This window comes from Polyodon spathula, chromosome 9 (genome assembly GCF_017654505.1).
Source record: "Polyodon spathula isolate WHYD16114869_AA chromosome 9, ASM1765450v1, whole genome shotgun sequence".
Lineage (NCBI taxonomy): Eukaryota > Metazoa > Chordata > Actinopteri > Acipenseriformes > Polyodontidae > Polyodon > Polyodon spathula.
Window position 1 is genome coordinate 51,213,223 of NC_054542.1, and position 22,873 is coordinate 51,236,095.

At 40.2% G+C, this 22,873-nt stretch overlaps 1 protein-coding gene across 1 annotated transcript in view; it reads right to left on the bottom strand.

The window, feature by feature from the left end:
* Positions 1-1,437: 1,437 nt before the first annotated feature.
* Positions 1,438-22,873, bottom strand: part of LOC121321118 (von Willebrand factor A domain-containing protein 3B-like) — a 94,808-nt gene continuing 73,372 nt past the window's right edge. Inside the window, exons 35-43 of the mRNA XM_041260021.1 lie at positions 21,267-21,484; positions 20,412-20,701; positions 19,333-19,501; positions 8,493-8,612; positions 7,207-7,328; positions 6,410-6,502; positions 5,102-5,267; positions 3,605-3,839; positions 1,438-2,550 (exon numbers count right to left, since the gene is read on the bottom strand). Of these exons, the coding sequence (XP_041115955.1) occupies positions 2,370-2,550; positions 3,605-3,839; positions 5,102-5,267; positions 6,410-6,502; positions 7,207-7,328; positions 8,493-8,612; positions 19,333-19,501; positions 20,412-20,701; positions 21,267-21,484 (1,594 nt within the window). The 3' untranslated portion in view covers positions 1,438-2,369. The remainder of the gene's footprint in view (positions 2,551-3,604; positions 3,840-5,101; positions 5,268-6,409; positions 6,503-7,206; positions 7,329-8,492; positions 8,613-19,332; positions 19,502-20,411; positions 20,702-21,266; positions 21,485-22,873) is intronic.

Consider the following 22,873-nt stretch of genomic DNA (forward strand, 5'->3'; position numbering starts at 1 on the left):
GTTTCAGCCTAGTGCATGTACTGACATGCTTGTCCAGTGTTTGAACAAACTGTTGAGGTGAAATGACCTGGGAAGTAGAAGTGTAACATATTTCCTGGAAGACAAACAAGCAGAGAACTTCCGTTAAGATAGCGCAGTACCAGATATCCTTTTAAATTGAGAATACATGCTTGTGACAGAGTGCTTTCTTTAAATTGAGAATACAACCTTGTGACACCAGTGCTTTCTTTAAATTGAGAATACATGCTTTTGACAGCGTGCTTTCTTTAAATTGAGAATACATGCTTGTGACAAAGTGCTTTCTTTAAATTGAGAATACATGTGTGTGACAGCGTGCTTTCTTTAAATTGAGAATACATGCTTGTGACAGCATGCTTTCTTTAAATTGAGAATACATGCTTGTGACAGCGTGCTTTCTTTAAATTGAGAATACATGCTTGTGACAGCGTGCTTTCTTTAAATTGACAATAGATGCTTGTGACAGCGCGTTTTCTTCAGAATGGTATTTGAGAGCTGATAGTGAATGCAGGCGCATGACAGGTAAAATCATTTCATTATTATTGTTTAGCTACAGTCAGCTTAAATAACACTTCAGCATATACTGAGACACTCATTGTCCAATCAAAATGAATGTGTGCATGCAAGCTGTGGTTAAATAATGAGAATGATTAGAAGCAATAGTGTTTTTATTAGATTGCACAAATCACAATGCAATAGCATTTATTAGATTACACACGTTATAATGCAATATTATTTATTAGATTACACAAGTTATAATGCAATAGTATTTATTAGATTGCACAAGTCATAATGCAATAGTATGTATTAGATTACACAAGTTATAATGCAATAGTATTTATTAGATTGCACAAGTCATAATGCAATAGTATGTGTTAGATTACACAAGTCATAATGCAATAGCATTTATTAGATTACACATGTTATAATGCAATATTATTTATTAGATTACACAAGTTATAATGCAATAGTATTTATTAGATTGCACAAGTCATAATGCAATAGTATGTATTAGATTACACAAGTCATAATGCAATAGTATGTATTAGATTACACAAGTTATAATGCAATATTATTTATAAGATTACACAAGTTATAATGCAATAGTATTTATTAGATTACACAAGTCATAATGCAATAGTATGTATTAGATTACACAAGTCATAATGCAATAGTATGTATTAGATTACACAAGTTATAATGCAATATTATTTATAAGATTACACAAGTTATAATGCAATAGTATTTATTAGATTACACAAGTCATAATGCAATAGTATTTATAAGATTACACAAGTTATAATGCAATAGTATGTATTAGATTACACAAGTCATAATGCAATAGTATGTATTAGATTACACAAGTCATAATGCAATAGTATGTATTAGATTACACAGATTAATGTATGGCTTTGTAGAAAGCTTTAGGAGACACACTGTATTAGTATGTATGTAGTATTCAGCACAATACCAACCAGCTTATTTGTATTATTGAAGTCAGAACTGAATTAAAGAAAATCTCTTTAATTGGAAATTGGCAGAAATTGACTAATCCATTTTTTTTTTATTTCCCTTCAGTACTTTAAATCATCAGATCAAAGCATGTAAAACATATAATTGAGGAATTCAAATTTCACAGAATTCAAACCACTGCAGCCGTCCGCCCCAGTGATTATGTAGAGGTTCAATTACACACAATGTCTCTTTATCTGTTTGTAAAAAAAGTAGACTTTGAACTTACCAGCTAAGTAGACCCCTGGAAAAAAAAGTAAATTTCAATTGCAATGCCTGTGTTTCATACATACTGCTCATTGATTACCCTGAAGTGTCTGTCAAACACAGTCTGTATTCACACTTTTCAAATGAAATTAAAATCTTTTTTTTTATTTTTTAGATTACCATCTATAATGATTATTGATGAGACGCTAAATGCTAAGCGTTATTGTAGACCCAGTTCCATCGCCCTATTTACACACAAAGCACACTGCCTGAATATGCATGAGAAAGATTTCATGACTAATGCATGTTTAAACCACTCGGGGAAAGGACAAGCCCTGAATATAAAGCACTATATTCAGGTAGGGCCTTTCCTCAAAGCTCTTTACTCAGTTCTTAAGAGTCTTTTCATGAAACGATACACTAGTTTAATTCTGGTTTTGTAAAAGCAACAGGTGTTTTTCGTTCACAACATCTCTCGCTGTCATACCCACTGGTGGCTCTTCCAATCTCTGATGGTGAAAATAAACAATGACCTGGATTGGAAGCAGATCCGGCACTGGAAGAGATGCAAAGCAGCACCTCTGTCTTTCAGCGATGCTGTTTGTTAAGCAAGTTGGAAGCATAATATGTGATTAATGACTTGAAGCACTGCTGGACACTCTAGAGTCACCAGACCCTGACCCTTCAGCTTCATCAGTCTCACTGCCCTCTTCTTCTTCATGCTCAGCTTGCTTCCTGTTATACATGTGCACTGCCTCATTGAACTGCTCCCCTGAGAGCCAGAAGCAGTGCTGGGGTTCCACATGCCAGCCGCTGGAAAGACACAAAGCAGCAGTGAATATCACTAGCTCATCAACCACTGTTCATTACAGCTCTAGACAAAAGATTTGCATCCCCCTATACAATGAACTCATGCTGCTTCATGAAGCCCAGTGAAACCTGCATGTATTACATACCGCTTTGTGGTTTTCCATATACTTAACAAAAAACTGACCAATTAAAAAAAAAAAGTGACATTTCTAAATCTAACATGAAATACTGTACTACGATAATGGCTTCCGGAAGAGTTTTATGATATCATTTTGCATTTCTTTGATTGCATGATGTTAAATATAAGCTCTACATTATGTTCATGTAGTGGTTTTGTTTGATGATGTCTCAATTCTCATTGTAGGTGATGCAAACCGTTTGACCAGAGCTGCAGTTGTGTTTTGGATGCCTGAGAGTAAATACCTGGACCTTTGAACACTGCAAACGTTACAAACTCAAGGTTCTTATTTTCTAACAGTGACTTTGGGAAAAATGTCTATGTAGAGTATTTACATTCTTAGTAAGAAAACCTTTAGGGTTTACAAGGAAGCCTCTCTCTCAATTGACATGTTGGCTTTGGCGATATCATAAGAACATAAGAACATAAAAAAGTTTACAAACGAGAGGAGTCCATTCGGCCCATCTTGCTCGTTTGGTTGTTAGTAGCTTATTGATCCCAGAATCTCATCAAGCAGCTTATTGAAGGATCCCAGGGTGTCAGCTTCAACAAAATTACTGGGGAGTTGATTCCAGACCCTCACGATTCTCTGTGTAAAAAAGTGCCTCCTATTTTCTGTTCTGAATGCCCCTTTGTCTAATCTCCATTTGTGACCCCTGGTCCTTGTTTCTTTTTTCAGGTCGGAAAAGTCCCTTGGGTCGACATTGTCAATACTTTTTAGAATTTTGAATGCTTGAATTAGGTCATCTGTGTAGTCAAGACTGAATAGATTCAATTCTTTTAGCCTGTCTGCATATGACATGCCTTTTAAACCCGACTGCGAGACAGGAACAGACTGCATGTTACATATGAATCCAAATCCAAATGCTAGCGTCATACCTTTTTCCACTGCAGAAGGAAACAACCAGCTTGGTCCCATTGAACCCACGGATAACCCCAGGCAGGTAAGTGAGGGAGGCGGGCTCTGCTAGTGTTAGAACACGGTCTCCCAGCGTCAAGGTACGAGAGCGAGTAAACTTTCCAAAGATAAAAGCAGCACTCTGCACTGCGGTGGAGCCATCCGCCCACAGGATCACATAGTGCTTTCCATCACCAACTCGCTCAAGGACCTCCCCTGAGATTTAAACAAAGACAACAAATTAAATGCCGGGGCTACTTAGCACAGCAGTCTTATTCCATCTCAGCTCTAAAGAAAGTGCCCATGTGTGTTGAGTGAGGGCAGGACTGAGCGAGAGGGAGTCTCAGCTGTAATGAAAGTGCTCATGTGTGTTGAGTGAGGGCAGGACTGAGTGAGGGGGGAGCCTCAGCTGTAATGAAAGTGCTCGTGTGTTGAGTGACGGCAGGACTGAATGAGGGGGAGTCAGCTGTAATGAAAGTGCTCATGTGTGTTGAGTGAGGGCAGGACTGAGTGAGGGGGAGTCTCAGCTGTAATGAAAGTGCTCATGTGTGTTGAGTGAGGGCAGGACTGAGTGAGGGGGAGTCTCAGCTGTAATGAAAGTGCTCATGTGTGTTGAGTGAGGGCAGGACTGAGTGAGGGGGAGTCTCAGCTGTAATGAAAGTGCTCATGTGTGTTGAGTGAGGGCAGGACTGAGTGAGGGGGAGTCTCAGCTGTAATGAAAGTGCTCATGTGTGTTGAGTGAGGGCAGGACTGAGTGAGGGGGAGTCTCAGCTGTAATGAAAGTGCTCATGTGTGTTGAGTGAGGGCAGGACTGAATGAGGGGGAGTCAGCTGTAATGAAAGTGCTCATGTGTGTTGAGTGAGGGCAGGACTGAATGAGGGGGAGTCAGCTGTAATGAAAGTGCTCATGTGTGTTGAGTGAGGGCAGGACTGAATGAGGGGGAGTCAGCTGTAATGAAAGTGCTCATGTGTGTTGAGTGAGGGCAGGACTGAATGAGGGGGGAGTCTCAGCTGTAATGAAAGTGCTCATGTTTCTGGAGCAAAATAGGTTTTATGGGTGTGATTCGCTAAATATTTTGGTCAGAAATATTTATGGCTTTACAGTATTTTGTTTAAATATAGCTGATGCAGCATAAGTAGATGGCGTTTCCTTTGAAAAGGGGTGGGACTGACAGTGATGTGAACCAATCACTGACAGATGGAGACTATTGCCCGGTGGTGTAAAGATATTAGAGCAAAAGTTCAAGCTATTTTTCCTCCTATGATGAGGTTTTAACTAATCACAGACCATAATTTCTAACACTATGTGTGTGTGTGTCTATATATATATATATATATATATATATATATATATATATATATATATATAGAGAGAGAGAGAGAGAGAGAGAGAGAGAGAGAGAGAGAGAGAGAGAGAGAATTTTAATAGCATGCATGCATTTGCAATATTTTGCTGTACAGTGTAAAGTACGTCTCTACCCAGGTGATACGTTCCACTTCTGTTATCTCTTGCTACAACTGGCTGTCCCACCCATCGTGCTTCACATTCTAGCAGATAGGCAACGTCTCGTTCAAACTTCTGGGTGGAAATCAAATAGGCCTGGTCCCTGGGCACCAGAGCTTCAGTCCCATCGTAATATCTCACCTACGTGAAGAAAACAAAACACATTCAATTCTACTCCATCTCAGTATCCTCAGTGCTGATTCTACTCCAAGACCCAGTCCATATCTCAATATCCTCAGTGCTGATTCTACTCCAAGACCCAGTCCATATCTCAGTATCCTCAGTGCTGATTCTACTCCAAGACCCAGTCCATATTTCAATATCCTCAGTGCTGATTCTACTCCAATACCAGGTCCATATCTTCATATTCTCAGTACTCTGGGTCCCAAACTCCAAATAACATTCTTGTCATGACTGGAAATACCGTCATGTTTTGCTTTACAGAACATCTATGGCTTCTACATACAAGCTTGAAAAGAATGCCTCGTGTGCCTGCACAGCAAGAGCACTGAGGCGTGCTTCAAGCATTTCAGAACTCAATGTAATGTAGTGTTTTATAAACTGCGCTAATACAAAAGAGAGTGTTGATCTTTACAAACCCCAGAACCTTTCCTGCATTGCAATGTAGTGTTTTACAAACTGCACTAATACAACAGAGTGTTGATCTTTACAAACCCCAGAATGTTTCCATTGCAATGTAGTGTTTTATAAACTGTGCTAATACAAGAGAGAGTGTTGATCTTTACAAACCCCAGAACCTTTCCTGCATTGCAATGTAGTGTTTTACAAACTGCGTTAATACAAGAGAGAATGTTCATCTTTACAAATCCCAGAACCTTTCCTGTATTGCAATGTAGTGTTTTACAAACTGCGCTAATACAAGAGAGAATGTTCATCTTTACAAACCCCAGAATCTTTCCTGCATTTGCAAGCACTTTTGGAACACTCAGGTATATTTATTTCAGTTGTCTAATTGTATTAAATGTTTCACTATGTGTTGAGAATGGTTTTTGTGTTCAATTGTAAATGTTACTTTATTTGTTTATTAACCAAATAAAAAGAATTGGACGGCACTAAACGTGCCGTACCCTGATGTTTTTTTCTTTAGATGTTAAAGATGGGTCTATATTGAAAACATTAGGTTTATAACTATACTGTAGGTGTTTTTTGTCTTGTTTTTTGTTGGATGTTCTCTGTGATCCCACTGTGGTGTAGGTAGTAGCAGGAGAATGAATGTTAATTTTACTGTTACACAAGACATACTAAACACAGTGATTGTGCACCTCTAGCTTCAAGTCCGGCATGACTCGAAGGACAGCTCCAGGGCAATAGCTGTGTGGATACAGTTGGTGCAGGCCAATGACAGGGTCCCCCAGCTGTGAAAATACAAAGCATGTGAAAATAAGCAAGACCAGGCTGTATCTGATTATAGCTGGCAAGCATGACCTGGGTCGGTGGTACTATAATCAGAACAGAGCACAACAACACACAAGCTCTTCTCTTGGGGATGCATTGATATACAGTACTGGAAAGCACTATCACTTACAATATTGATATATAGTACTGAAGAGCACTGTCACCTACAATATTGATATATAGTACTGAAGAGCACTGTCACCTATAATATTGATATATAGTACTGGAAAGCACTGTCACCTGCAATATTGATATATAGTACTGGAAAGCACTGTCACCTGCAATATTGATATATAGTACTGAACATCACTGTCACCTACAGTATTGATATATAGTACTGGAGACCATTGTTACTTACAATATTGATATATAGTATTGAAGAGCACTGTCACCTACAATATTGATATCTAGTATTGAACTGTCACCTGCAATATTGATATATAGTACTGAAGAGCACTGTCACCTACAATATTGATATATAGTATTGAAGAGCACTGTTCCACTGTTCTCTATAATTGGGGTCCCCAGCTGTTTTTGTGTCTCTTAGTCTCCTCATGGTAATATCAAACATTGTTTGTTGATGACGTTGCTATCTGTAATGTATCTGTTTTGATAGCACACAGCTGATATACAGTATTTTCACTATGCCGCTCCACAGGTTTACCTGTATTATGCTTTCAGCATCTTCAGTGTCTGTGATAAGATCCTCTCTCCATATTCTCTCAAGCTCTCCCTCATTGTTTTGCACAAAGTAACTCTGATCACCACAGGAGTGAATAACAGAACCTAAAAGAAAAGAATCTCACTGAACTCACTGAAATATCCACAGTGAATCTGATCTAACCCTAACCCATTGAAATATCCACAGTGAATCTGATTAACCCATTGAAATATCTATAGTGAATCTGATCTAACCCTAACCCATTGAAATATCCACAGTGAATCTGATATAACCCTAACCCATTGAAATATCCACAGTGAATCTGATTAACCCATTGAAATATCCACAGTGAATCTGATCTAACCCTAACCCACTGAAATATCCACAGTGAATCTGATTAACCCATTGAAATATCCATAGTGAATCTGATCTAACCCTAACCCATTGAAATATCCACAGTGAATCTGATTAACCCATTGAAATATGCACAGTGAATCTGATCTAACCCTAACCCATTGAAATATCCACAGTGAATCTGATTAACCCATTGAAATATGCACAGTGAATCTGATCTAACCCTAACCCATTGAAATATCCACAGTGAATCTGATATAACCCTAACCCATTGAAATATCCACAGTGAATCTGATTAACCCATTGAAATATCCACAGTGAATCTGATCTAACCCTAACCCATTGAAATATCCACAGTGAATCTGATCTAACCCTAACCCATTGAAATATCCACAGTGAATCTGATTAACCCATTGAAATATCCACAGTGAATCTGATCTAACCCTAACCCATTGAAATATCTACAGTGAATCTGATTAACCCATGGAAATATCCATAGTGAATCTGATCTAACCCTAACCCATTGAAATATCTACAGTGAATCTGATCTAACCCTAACCTTTTTCTGATACAATTGTGTACTTAACCCATTGAAATATCCACAGTGAATCATCTAAAAGTGAATCACACACAGTGTTAAGATACATTGTAACTATGCATAATAACATAATAACACTTAATTATGTGCTAGTACACATGTATTTACTAAATAACTACTACGTAATTACACAGTAATTAGAGACACCATGTAAAGTGTTTCTGAGTTTGGACTGTACTTACATGCACTTCGTGTAAGAGACTCAGATACAAGAGATGTTCTCAAAGTCTCCTTTTAGTGATTTAAACAACAGATCTGTTAAAACATTCAGAGCCATTGAATAGACCCTTGCTGCTTCAGTTCCCTCAATACAAGTGGCACCTTCTGTAAAACCTACCTGGGGAATACCATCCATCTAGTGACCAGCGGGCAAGCGGCTTCTCTCCTGGAGTCAGATTAGGGAGGCTGCGTCTGGCAATCTTTACATACTCGGGAATATCCTCAAAGGTACCCGCACCTTGCCATAAAAAACAAACCAATAAATCACACAGAAGAATCCACAGGTGGGTACTGTGGAGACCCTGGTAAAAATACATACTCCACAAGTCAGATCCATCTGGCTGCACAGCACTGACCTGCTCCATACAGTGTACAAGAAGCAATTGAAGTTATATAAATAATGCATTGCTGAGTTTCTAATAAAATAGGAATTCCATGACCTGACTTAAACCGTGTTTCCATGGTAACATGTCAAGATTTGATAAAGTCATTGCGAAATCTTCTGAAGCTTCACAGAAAACTCTTTTGAACTGTTTCTGAAAAACAACTCGTAACCTAATCAATGCATAATAATAAAATAGCAGTGCTGGTAAATGTGCTTTATTAGTATGTTATATATTCTGGATTATGTGGTTTCTCTTCTGTTTTAATCACAGGTAATCTCCATTCATAGAAACGTTGCTATTCTTTTAGCATGGTGTACCACAGCCTGAGCACACAGGCAACTGGCTTTTCTTTAAAGAGTCAGTGATAAGAGGTTTGGGAAAGCTGGATGTGTTCAGTGTATATCACAGTCCCCCAGCCTAATGGAGGGTAGTATCATAGTGAGTGAATATCACAGTCCCCCCAGCCTAGTGGAGGGTAGTATCATAGTGAGTGAATATCGCAGTCCCCCAGCCTAGTGGAGGGTGGTATTGCGTTCATGTGTTTTTAAGCGATCTAGTCCATGTAAAGCAGACGGGCTGCTTCTCATTTTCAATCTTTAAGCTGTTTCACTTGTTTATGCCGATACCTGCATCTGCTGGATGTGAACTTCAATCTGTCGGGAGTGTGCAGGCACTTCTGTTTTCATCTGTAACTCAAAACACGTAACGCTGTTATGCTAAATATTTCAGCAACACCTGCCTAGTTTGGGTACGTTCTTTTGTAACGCATATCAACGTCCCATTCTAAATGAGCTTTCTGCTCCTATTTCTGGATAGGATACTCGAGCTCATAATCTTTGTGTTGTTCTTGTCCTCTGTGCAATTCCACTGTCACGCCTGCCACAGAGTCCGTCTTGTGTAACTGGTGAACAAGCCAAGCAGATATATGATGACAGAAGGATCAGTCCTGAGCTGATCTTAATGAAATCATAAGGATTGTATATGCCAGCCTACTAGGAGCTCATCAAAGCATTCTCAGAGAATCCAGTTTCCAGTCCGATAGTGAGATCCCTTGCAGGCGCTCATGCAAGATGCATGGTCAGTGATGCATTTCACTGCCTGAATAACAGACGTGTGGGTTTCTAATCCTCAAGGTCTTCTGTTTCCTCCTAATGCATTTCAGTGAGGTCATGCTGTTTTATACACACACACTCACACTCACAATCACAGTTAACTCAGCATAATTTCCTTGATCCCTGACAAGGCTGCCAGGTGAAACTGTGTAAAGGCAGCATTTATTTATATAGAAGATACTTGTTTTAAAGATGAAGTTCTGTAAATATTTCACGGTCTGAGATTTGGATTTCTATATAGAAGATGCTTGTTTTAAAGACAAAGTTCTGTAAATATTTCATGATCTGAGATTTGTATTTCTATATAGAAGATGCTTGTTGCAAAGATGAAGTTCTGTAAATATTTCATGATCTGAGATTTGTATTTCTATATAGAAGATGCTTGTTTTAAAGATGAAGTTCTGTAAATATTTCACGGTCTGAGATTTGTACTTCTATATAGAAGACCCTTGTTTTAAAGATTACGTTCTGTAAATATTTCATGATCTGAGATCTGGGACAGTAAGGGGAATACTAGAATGAATACATTCCAGGTGTCTTACTGCAGACACCTTAACCAAATGCTTTATTTTACATCTGCTTTGATACCTTGCTAATGAAAGTGATTTAAAAAACACCATCATACCATGCAGTTTTAAGTATAAGTCTTGTTAACAGTCAATTCAAATGGTATTAGAAAGTCAAATAAGCTAATATTGGAGAAACAGAACTAAGAGTGGTACGTCTACTGATGTACAAGTTGCTGTGACATCACCAGTCGTTATGCATTGTGTTTGTGAGTAAGCAGCAGGCGGTGTTGTGATGTCACAGTCGTTATGCATTGTGTTTGTGAGTAAGCAGCAGGCGGTGTTGTGATGTCACAGTCGTTATGCATTGTGTTTGTGAGTAAGCAGCAGGCGGTGTTGTGATGTCACAGTCGTTATGCATTGTGTTTGTGAGTAAGCAGCAGGAGGTGTTGTGATGTCACAGTCGTTATGCATTGTGTTTGTGAGTAAGCAGCAGGCGGTGTTGTGATGTCACAGTCGTTATGCATTGTGTTTGTGAGTAAGCAGCAGGCGGTGTTGTGATGTCACAGTCGTTATGCATTGTGTTTGTGAGTAAGCAGCAGGCGGTGTTGTGATGTCACAGTCGTTATGCATTGTGTTTGTGAGTAAGCAGCAGGCAGGGTGTTGTGATGTCACAGTCGTTATGCATTGTGTTTGTGAGTAAGCAGCAGGCGGTGTTGTGATGTCACAGTCGTTATGCATTGTGTTTGTGAGTAAGCAGCAGGAGTCGTTATGCATTGTGTTTGTGAGTAAGCAGGTGTTGTGATGTCACAGTCGTTATGCATTGTGTTTGTGATTGTGTTTGTGAGTAAGCAGCAGGAGGTGTTGTGATGTCACAGTCATGCATTGTGTTTGTGAGTAAGCAGCAGGAGGTGTTGTGATGTCACAGTCGTTATGCATTGTGTTTGTGAGTAAGCAGCAGGCGGTGTTGTGATGTCACAGTCGTTATGCATTGTGTTTGTGAGTAAGCAGCAGGAGGTGTTGTGATGTCACAGTCGTTATGCATTGTGTTTGTGAGTAAGCAGCAGGAGGTGTTGTGATGTCACAGTCGTTATGCATTGTGTTTGTGAGTAAGCAGCAGGAGGTGTTGTGATGTCACAGTCGTTATGCATTGTGTTTGTGAGTAAGCAGCAGGAGGTGTTGTGTGTTGTGATGTCACAGTCGTTATGCATTGTGTTTGTGAGTAAGCAGCAGGAGGTGTTGTGATGTCACAGTCGTTATGCATTGTGTTTGTGAGTAAGCAGCAGCATCTCTTCTGTGAATAACAAAGAGTAGTATAAGGTCTGACAGCTCATTATACAATGCCTTTCCTGCTCTCATATTGTGAAGGTAATCACTGTCAGCACCAGCCCAGCCCAGAGAGACCTGGTAATCCGCTGACCAATCAGCAGCCAGCGTAGCTAATCACGGATTAAAACTCATCTCTCAACTGAGCCTCCTAATTCCTTTTCTTGGATCAGGGCGAAAAGCATGTACTGACTATAGAGCCTTAAAGTGCATGATACCCAGTGGTGAATACACCCCAGTGGGCAGCTCTGCTTATCAGCTATAAATAAAAGCACGGACTAGAAGAAGCAAGCATGTGCTTCAAAAGCAATGCTGTTCATTTAACCCTTTACTGTATTTGATTCTCCTCACTATGATGAAACTAAAGCAGTGTTCTTTCTGCTGTTGAAAATATTAGGTCATAAGAATACATTATTGTAAAATTAATTTCAAATAACTTTTGGATAAGCCACATAGTTAAAATTGTATTGTATTTTAGTTCTTTTCCTTAGTGATTTGTGTGAATACAACTTGTCTTGCTTCAAAGTACCTGAATGTAATACTTGGTCCCAAAACAAAGTACACAAACAGACCTGTGATACAAGTGCATATTAAAAACAGAAATGCATAAATCAATAATAAAAAAAAAAAACATCCATTCTTTTAAATCAGGGCTTGCCCTGGGATTAAACTTTCATTATTGTGCTGTAGTCCTTACAGCTATCCTTAAGAAAGTAGACTCACACAGGTCTAAAGCTGAGGGAACACGAATGTGGCTTCGAATTTGGTTTCAGGAGACTGAGTTTCAGGCCACTGCACGGCACACCAGGGTAGACGTGGGGGTTTAACACAGCAAAGCTGCCTCAAACTAGAATTTACTTGACATTTTTCAAAAATGAAGAATACAGTAAGTCACTTTTATAGCTAGCCCTTGAATTATCTAACAGATTGAAACATCACTCTGGGCCCAGTTCATTTAACTCTGTTTAATATGTGAATTATTTCATATGTGCACACTAGCATGTTTTATTCCCCAGAAAGTACAAAAACACTTTCAAGTTACCAAACCAAAGAACTGTGATAGTGATTGTAACCCCGAATGGATGTGCTCCTTTACGTTGCAGTGATTGTAACCCCGAATGGATGTGCTCCTTTACGTTGCTGTGATTGTAACCCTGAATGGATGTGCTCCTTTACGTTGCTGTGATTGTAACCCTGAATGGATGTGCTCCTTTACGTTGCTGTGATTGTAACCCTGAATGGATGTGCTCCTTTACGTTGCTGTGATTGTAACCCCGAATGGATGTGCTCCTTTACGTTGCTGTGATTGTAACCCGAATGGATGTGCTCCTTTACGTTGCTGTGATTGTAACCCCGAATGGATGTGCTCCTTTACGTTGCTGTGATTGTAACCCCGAATGGATGTGCTCCTTTACGTTGCTGTGATTGTAACCCCGAATGGATGTGCTCCTTTACGTTGCTGTGATTGTAACCCCGAATGGATGTGCTCCTTTACGTTGCTGTGATTGTAACCCCGAATGGATGTGCTCCTTTACGTTGCTGTGATTGTAACCCCGAATGGATGTGCTCCTTTACGTTGCTGTGATTGTAACCCCGAATGGATGTGCTCCTTTACGTTGCTGTGATTGTAACCCTGAATGGATGTGCTCCTTTATGTTGCTGTGGTCATTAGGGCAGCATCTTTGCAGAAGTGCAGGGGCCTGTCACAGTGTGTTCCCCACTGGAAGCACAATGCTCAGGGTGCTGACCACACACACATCATGAACACTGGATTTAGGCTTTTACACAGAATTCACAGCTGATTTATCATAGGGCAGGCACACTGCTGTTTAAAAGCTATAAAGAAGTGGATTCAGTGTTTATCCAGCCATGTGTGCCTCACCCTGTCGTTACAGGAATTAAGCAATCACATCTGCTCAGCAGAGAACTACATACATTTTCCCAGGCAAAGTAAGACTATATTTCAGCTAAATAAATGCTAACAAAAGGTTTGACTAAGGTTTTTTTTTTTTATATGCTTTTAAGAGTTGCGCTAAAAAGCTCCAGCTGTAGCTAGCAGTGCTGTTTGTACATACAGAAGATCACAGCTTCAATCTTGCCTCTTGTTTTCCTCATCACTGCTTATTCACAGAGCTCTTGGAAGTGTTTGCCTCACTTTTCTTGGGATTAGCAGCTGCAATGAGATTTATGCTAATCTTTTGATGCCATTTGGAAGCTAAATGAAAGTGGCACCCCATCTGCCTTTGAGAGAAGATTTCTCAGAACAGCAAGCGCAATGTCAGACTCAATCACCAATCAGATTCAACAAGCTTTGAGAGAAGATTTCTCAGAACAGCAAGCGCAATGTCAGACTCAATCACCAATCAGATTCAACAAGCTTTGAGAGAAGATTTCTCAGAACAGCAAGCGCAATGTCAGACTCAATCACCAATCAGATTCAACAAGCTTTGAGAGAAGATTTCTCAGAACAGCAAGCGCAATGCCAGACTCAATCACCAATCAGATTCAACAAGCTTTGAGAGAAGATTTCTCAGAACAGCAAGCGCAATGCCAGACTCAATGACCAATCAGATTCAACAAGCTTTGAGAGAAGATTTCTCAGAACAGCAAGCGCAATGTCAGACTCAATCACCAATCAGATTCAACAAGCTTTGAGAGAAGATTTCTCGGAACAGCAAGCATAATGCCAGACTCAATGACCAATCAGATTCAACAAGCTTTGAGAGAAGATTTCTCAGAACAGCAAGCGCAATGTCAGACTCAATCACCAATCAGATTCAACAAGCTTTGAGAGAAGATTTCTCGGAACAGCAAGCGCAATGCCAGACTCAATCACCAATCAGATTCAACAAGCTTTGAGAGAAGATTTCTCAGAACAGCAAGCGCAATGCCAGACTCAGTCACCAATCAGATTCAACAAGCTTTGAGAGAAGATTTCTCAGAACAGCAAGCGCAATGCCAGACTCAATGACCAATCAGATTCAACAAGCTTTGAGAGAAGATTTCTCAGAACAGCAAGCGCAATGCCAGACTCAATCACCAATCAGATTCAACAAGCTTTGAGAGAAGATTTCTCAGAACAGCAAGCGCAATGTCAGACTCAATCACCAATCAGATTCAACAAGCTTTGAGAGAAGATTTCTCAGAACAGCAAGCGCAATGCCAGACTCAATGACCAATCAGATTCAACAAGCTTTGAGAGAAGATTTCTCAGATCGGCAAAACGTTTTGTTTTGTACAAAATGAGCTTTCCTTTGTGTACCATGGGTTAGAGACAGGAGACTGAATGGAATATCCTGCAGACAAGAGACTGAATGGAATATCTTGTAGAGACAGGAGACTGAATGGAATATCCTGTAGAGACAGGAGACTGAATGGAATATCCTGCAGACAGGAGACTGAATGGAATATCCTGCAGACAGGAGACTGAATGGAATATCCTGTAGAGACAGGAGACTGAATGGAATATCCTGTAGAGACAGGAGACTGAATGGAATATCCTGCAGACATGAGACTGAATGGAATATCCTGTAGAGACAGGAGACTGAATGGAATATCCTGTAGAGACAGGAGACTGAATGGAATATCCTGTAGAGACAGGAGACTGAATGGAATATCCTGCAGACAAGAGACTGAATGGAATATCCTGTAGAGACAGGAGACTGAATGGAATATCCTGCAGACAGGAGACTGAATGGAATATCCTGTAGAGACAGGAGACTGAATGGAATATCCTGTAGAGACAGGAGACTGAATGGAATATCCTGTAGAGACGAGACTGAATGGAATATTCTGTAGAGACAGGAGACTGAATGGAATATCCTGTAGAGACAGGAGACTGAATGGAATATCCTGCAGACAGGAGACTGAATGGAATATCCTGCAGATACAAGACTGAATGGAATATTCTGTAGAGACAGGAGACTGAATGGAATATCCTGTAGAGACAGGAGACTGAATGGAATATCCTGTAGACAGGAGACTGAATGGAATATCCTCCAGATAGGAGACTGAATGGAATATCCTGTAGAGACAGGAGATTGAATTGAATATTCTGTAGAGACAGGAGACTGAATGGAATAGCCTGTTCAAGATCTTGTCAAAGATGTCTTTGCTGCAGATGACTGTCAGTAATGTGGTGTCAATTGGTCTGATTGAAAGTGATACAGAAAGTAGGAATCTCCTCCTCTGCATATCAACGTGTTTCCAGCCCTACAGTACGGATGCACTGGGATCAATTAGGATCCCCTGTAGACAACCATCTAAAGGCTAGAGCAAATTATTTAACAGTGATGTCCCAAGTGTCAGTAATTTATCTTTTACTCTTCTAAATTAAACACTGCAGGACTTGTAAGAGAAACCTGGCATGGGGATGAGATACTGGAAATCATGTTCCTCTCAAGCCTTTGCACGCCTGAAAAAAAATCTATATTATCAAATAAAACATTTCATGAAAGCCAAATCAACAAAGAAGCTTCTGTCACCTTTCTTTTCTTTCATTTTAATTGTGTCCTCAAAAACAAACAGCGTCTGTCCTCTGTGAGACGGACTGGTTAGATGGTATAGGTAGTTCTGTTAACTGCACAGTGAAACTGTCATTTGGTGATGCTTTGTTTTTAGTGTAATGGAATAGGCCTCCTTTGCCCTAAAAGCATTACAATGTATTTTGGGTTATTAAATTAATTCAAACTTTTAATTTTGAATACAGCAGCATTTAAAATAATTAGCTGTTGTGTAAGTTAATCTTAAAAATGCATGCCACACTGTTGCTCTGAGCACAATGAGAAAACAGACAAGCCAGCAATTGTCTTTAAGCACTAGAGAAGAGCTCAATCAAGCTTGCTTTCCTTCATCCCTGCAACTATTCATTCCCCTCTCCATCACTCTCAATGGGGAACTAATTGTTCTTCCTTGACAGCAGGACACTCTGAATTACAGCCTTGTCAAAAGCCTACAATAGTAGTGGCTTCATAAAATGTCAGTCTGCATGATGTATTCCTGTTCAAGACTTTTCTTTTATCTAGCATATATATGCATATATATATATATATATATATATATATATATATATATATATATATATATATATATATATATATATATATATATATATATATTGTTAGTAGCTTATTGATGCCAGAATCACATCAAGCTACCTCTTGAAGGATCCCAGGGTGTCCGTTTCAACAACATTACTGGGGAGTCGGTTCCAGACAGTACCTTACACTTTTCTGTATTAAATGTCATAACATAACACTGTGTAACAATTTTTTTTTTTTTTTTTGTTCCTGGGTAGTAAGTGTTATTTCCTAATTGCTTATGCCTCAAAAGTATAGAAAATGGCTATTAATCCCCACAAACTTTGCTTTTGTGACCAGGACAGTGATATTTTAAAATTTACCTATTTTCCAGAACATTCCAGATAGATTCAGTGCTGAGTAAACTTGGAGTAACTTCTAGAACTTTCTAGAACTTTCCAGTAATATAAATAGTAGTATAAATACAGGGGCCTTAAGCCAACCAGTTCAGTTTAGTTCCAGCTGCCTAAGTGGATACATATCTGCATTTTTCTGAGATGGCATCAAGAGGCTGCAATGGTGGCATTCCTGATGGGTCTCCAAGGCAGTTTTACCAAGTTTCCCTGCTATCTTTGCCTTTGGGACAGCAGGGACACCAAGGTGCACTACCACAGGCGGGACTGGCCACAGCGGACCGAGTTCTCTGTGGGGAGGAACAACGTCAAGTGGGAGCCACTGGTGGACCCCTGGAAGGTGCTGATGCCACCACTGCACATCAAATTGGGCCTTATGAAACAATTAGTCAGAGCTCTAGATAAGGAGTTGTCAGCCTTCAAGTACCTTCAAGACTTCTTCCCTAAGCTGTCTGAGGCAAAGGTCAAAGCCGGTGTCTTCGTCGGACCACAGATAAAGAAGATCCTGGAATGCAATGAATTTCCCAAGAAGCTCACTAGTAAGGAGAAAGCGGCTTGGAACAGCTTTGTGGCAGTGGTTCGGGGCTTCCTGGGCAATCACAAGGCCGAAAACTATGTGGAGCTGGTTGAGACTCTGGTGAAGAACTACGGCACAATGGGCTGTAGGATGTCCCTCAAAGTCCATATCCTTGATGCTCATCTTGATAAAGTCAAGGAGAACATGGGCGTGTACTCGGAGGAGCAAGGCGAGCGCTTCCACCAGGATATACTGGACTTTGAACGCCACTACCAAGGACAGTATAACGAGAACATGATGGGAGACTACATTTGGGGGCTGATTCATGAAAGTGATTCACAGTACAATCATAAATCCCAAAAAACTACTCACTTCTAAATCTTTTGTAGTCATTTTTGTATTACTTTAGTATAAATACATGTTAATTTGGATTCATATGTTGTTTTTTTCTGACTTTATGTGAACAAAAAGACTGTTTTCTTTTTTCAATATTTCAAAATGTCACTGTCCTGGTCACAAAAGCAAAGTTTGTGGGGAATAATAGCCATTTTCTATACTTTTGAGGCATAAACAATTAGGAAATAACACTTACTACCCAAAAATTGTGTTACATGGTGAATCAAACTGGCATGCATTCAGGGTTAATACAGCATTTAGTCACACTTGCATATAAATTGGCTGAGGAACCTTGACAAACTGATACACAAAATGTGAGCTTCATAAGGAAAGCATTTACTTGTTCCAATTTTAATATTCCACTTTTTAAAACAGCGATTGCAAAATACATTTTACACTGTTCAACCAGCAATGCCTGTGATATGTTAGCCTGTACTAAAGCTCCGGGCCAGGGGCCAGAAAAATGCAAAATCGTTTTTTCCGAACTCCAGGTTTACTCAAGTGTGGCAAATGCAAGCTTCCTCGAGTAGCACATTTCATATTAGCAGATGCATCATGCAGTAGAAAGTGACAGAAATACATAAAGTAGAGATCAGAAACTGAAACACAATTGTCCCACGTGTTAGCTGCAGCGGTCATGAATACACTCAGAAGCAACCTTTGTTTAAACCTGGACAGCATTCTTACTAGTCTCTCGTGGCTTTGCTGTCAATCTTTTTGTATCCACATTTTATTTTAATTTGACTGAAATTAACAGCAAAACAAAGGGATTTTTGTGACGGTTTTTTGTAATGGGTTATAAAAATCAGATGAATTGGCTTCTAATTCATAAATATTCCATTGGAAGAGTTGTTATTTCTTTTTTCAAAAATGTATTTAAGTTATCTGTACAACTCATTTAAAATAACTGGAAAAGCTAAAGTGGTATGACTCAATTCATATGCATTCCAATTAAATTCTAATGGCTTTTTAGTTCTCTTAGCATTACTGAAACAAGTCTGGACAAGTGTCTTTTTCAGTGTCAGACAAACAACAACAAACAACTATTGCCTAGCAATGTGTCAGTTGCTTGCTGGAGTGTGTGTAATTGAAAGGGTGCTGTTTCTTGTAAGAGCTGTGTTTGCTTGCTGGATTGTTTGTATTTGAAATGGTGCTGTTTCTTGTAAGAGCTGTGTTTGCTTGCTGGATTGTTTGTATTTGAAATGGTGTTGTTTCTTGTAAGAGCTGTGTTTGCTTGCTGGATTGTGTGTATTTGAAAGGGTGCTGTTTGACTGTGTTTCTTACCTCTCTCATCATGTCTCCTGTTTGCGCTGCTGCTTGTAAGAGGTCTCTGCTTTGTGAGTCGTTCTAGAAGCTCCTGCTGCTGTTGGGCTAATTGTTTCTGGTTGTCTAATATATCTGCGTCTTCATGAATCTTCCAGCTCACCAGATCTTTTACATGCTTTTGAATGAGCTATTGAGAAATCAAGACAATTCCACTGTCATGTCATCTTAAGTAAGAGGCACATGTTTGTAAATGAAGAGTGAACAGGTTCCATGTAATATCCCTGGTCTTTCTCTGAATATGATACCTACAGGCCTGCATTGCTGTGACGATCATGTTGCCCAATGCACACATGATCATCACATGAACTGTGTCAAGAACCTGCCACAGCTTGGGAGTGTTTGCAGAGGGAAAGGGTTTGTTTTGGTATATCCAGTTTATGCACCCCTTGCAACAATGCTGCTTGCAATGGCGTATTGGTGTACTGTGGGCACAGAGCATTACAATGAGCACAGTGGAACTGACACACACACACACACACACACACACACACACATTAGAACTGACACATCGACACACACATAGTGGAACTGACACACACACACACAGCGGAACTAACACATTCTGATACACACACACAAACTGACACACACACAGCGGAACTGACACATTGACACACACACAGCGGAACTGACACATTGACACACACACAGCGGGACTCACACATTGACACACACACACAGCGGAACTGACACATTGACACACACACAGCAGGACTCACACATTGACACACACACAGCGGGACTCACACATTGACACACACAAAGTGGGACTCACATATTGACACACACACACAGCGGAACTGACACATTGACACACACACACAGCGGGACTCACACATTGACACACACAAAGCAGGACTCACATATTGACACACACACACAGCGGAACTGACACATTGACACACGCACAGCAGGACTCACACATTGACACACACACACACAGCGGGACTCACACATTGACACACACAAAGCGGGACTCACACATTGACACACACAAAGCGGGACTCAAATATTGACACACACACAGCGGGACTCACCTCTTGTTGTTCCCTGTGCTCAGTGAGGGCCTGCTCCAGCTCTTCAGCCCAGTCCTCCAGTTTCCTGATCCTCCGTGCAGAGTTGTCACTCTGCTCTGAAGAGGCTGGTTGTGCTGATGGAGCTGTCAGCACCTCAGAATGCCTTGAGGACAGAGGGGTGGACAGTCTGCCAGATTCCAGGGAGCTGGTCCTGGAGTGAAGTTTAGACTGCAGAACACATGAAACTGCTCTGGAGGCGCGAGGAGGCGTGCCGGCTCTCTCTCTTTCATAGTCCCCGTTGGATTTCTCCTCTGTCAAATCAAACAGATGCAGCAGAGGATGACCAAAGAAGTGTGCAAGCAGGCTGACCCAGGGAATGCTGCCTTGCCCTTCGTGTCACAAAGGAACGGTGGGGGTCAAGTGTCTTTATTACCATGTGTGACTTCCCATAAACAGGAATGCAATATGAGCAAACAGAACCTCCAGCACGACGACCACAGCGCTGTAGGTCACAGTTATTCCCAGGTAAAGGTAAACCAACTAGAGGGATGTCTTATACATGTTTTACGAACCGCAAAAGAAACAACACATTTTTCAGACAATGAAAGGTAATTGTTTAATTGCCAGTTAAGTCACTAGCAGCAGAGGGAAGTGATTAATTAGTGACAAATAATTAATCTCTGTAATTAGGCCAATGAAGATAACTTGTGAAAGGTTTTCTGAAGTATCTGAATGCAAGACAGGTTGCAGCCCCTGATAGATACATGGCTGTATTCATAAAGCATTAACATTCATTCTGCAATATAGTTATCTCTAATGTTTCATGAATACAGTCATGTATCCATCAGGGGCTGCAACATGGAACCCCAGTGTTACCTGTGCAGGCTTCATCCCTTGAGGCACTCCCTGGGTCATGTTTACTGACAGCTGTCTCCTCGCTGTCTGAAGAATCCTGGCATGCTTTCTGCTCCCTCCTCTCTCTTCTCCTCTTCTCCTTCTTTGGATCTCCTCCCTGCTCTTCTGATGGATCCTTTCCTTTTTCTTTCTGTTGTTTGGAATCTTTAAGAAATGGCTTCACAGATTGGACGCTCGGTCTGGAGAGAAAGTATAGGGTTAACACGGACTGTGCTACAGGGTTACCTGCTCATACACAAGGTTACCACATTGCAATCCAGTCTCCCAGTAAACGGAAATCACCTTTACAGCAGTTTATCTGCTAAAGGATGTGCATATGTTTCTCTTGTACTTGCTCTGTACTTTAGTGTACGAGTGAAGAGAGGAACAATGGCACAGCTGCCATGAGAGTGTCCATTGACAGCTCTGCATGTCACCTCAACCCTCCCTGTCATTCAGACCTGTCCCTCACTCCAGCAGAGACGTGAGAGAGTCCATTGACAGCTCTGCATGTCACATCAACCCTCCCTGTCATTCAGTCCTGTCCCTCACTCCAGCAGAGATATGTTTGGTGTGAAAGGGGCTTTGTCATTTTTGTCATTCCTATTCAACTGTGTCACAAAATAATAACTGTAATTAGATGATTGCACAGCAGCTGTGATAATTATAGGATGTTAATGTACTGCACATTTCTAGGGTTCAGAAGACTATGGTGTGTTGTGCGGGTTTATTGAATTCATGAAGCTAAGAAAAGGTAACCAAGAGAATAAAGAATTCAGATATGCTTAGCAATTAGAATTCTTTTTAAACTGAAGGGATAGTAATTCAGCCAGAAGCACTTGGCATTGATTTAGATGTGTTATTTAATGTTGGGTGGTTCTTTGACTATGTTTCGGTTTCTAACCCTGCACTGAAGGAACAGGCATTTTTGTTCTGTCTGTGATGTGTACTTCAATACTGGAACAGGGCACAACAAGCCTGGCATCTACATAGATTGATTTGTAATGCAATTGATGACAGATATTCATAGGAGCTAATGACAAACTAGGTCAAAGAATATATATATATATATATATATATATATATATATATATATATATATATAATATGAAATACAGTAAATCTTAAATTGTATTGTATACCATAAGAGACTACAACTCATTTGGGGTATTCTGGGGCAACACTTTGTTATAAAACAAGGCTTTCATAGAAACACATCCACATGAGTAAACCCATAGAAACAGTATGTGTCTGTACACAGAGCTCACACACACACTATAGAAGAGCACACATCCACACGAGTAAACCATAGAAACAGTATGTGTCTGCTCACAGACGCACACACACACACACACACACTATAGAAGAGCACACATCCACACGAGTAAACCCATAGAAACAGTATGTGTCTGTGCACAGAGCTCACAGACACACACACACTATAGAAGAGCACACATCCACACGAGTAAACCATAGAAACAGTATGTGTCTGTGCACAGAGCTCACACACACACCATAGAGAACAAGGAAGGACAAGTCTAGTTCCAGCTCAGCCCAGGAAACATTCAGCTTGCTGATTTGTCAAATGA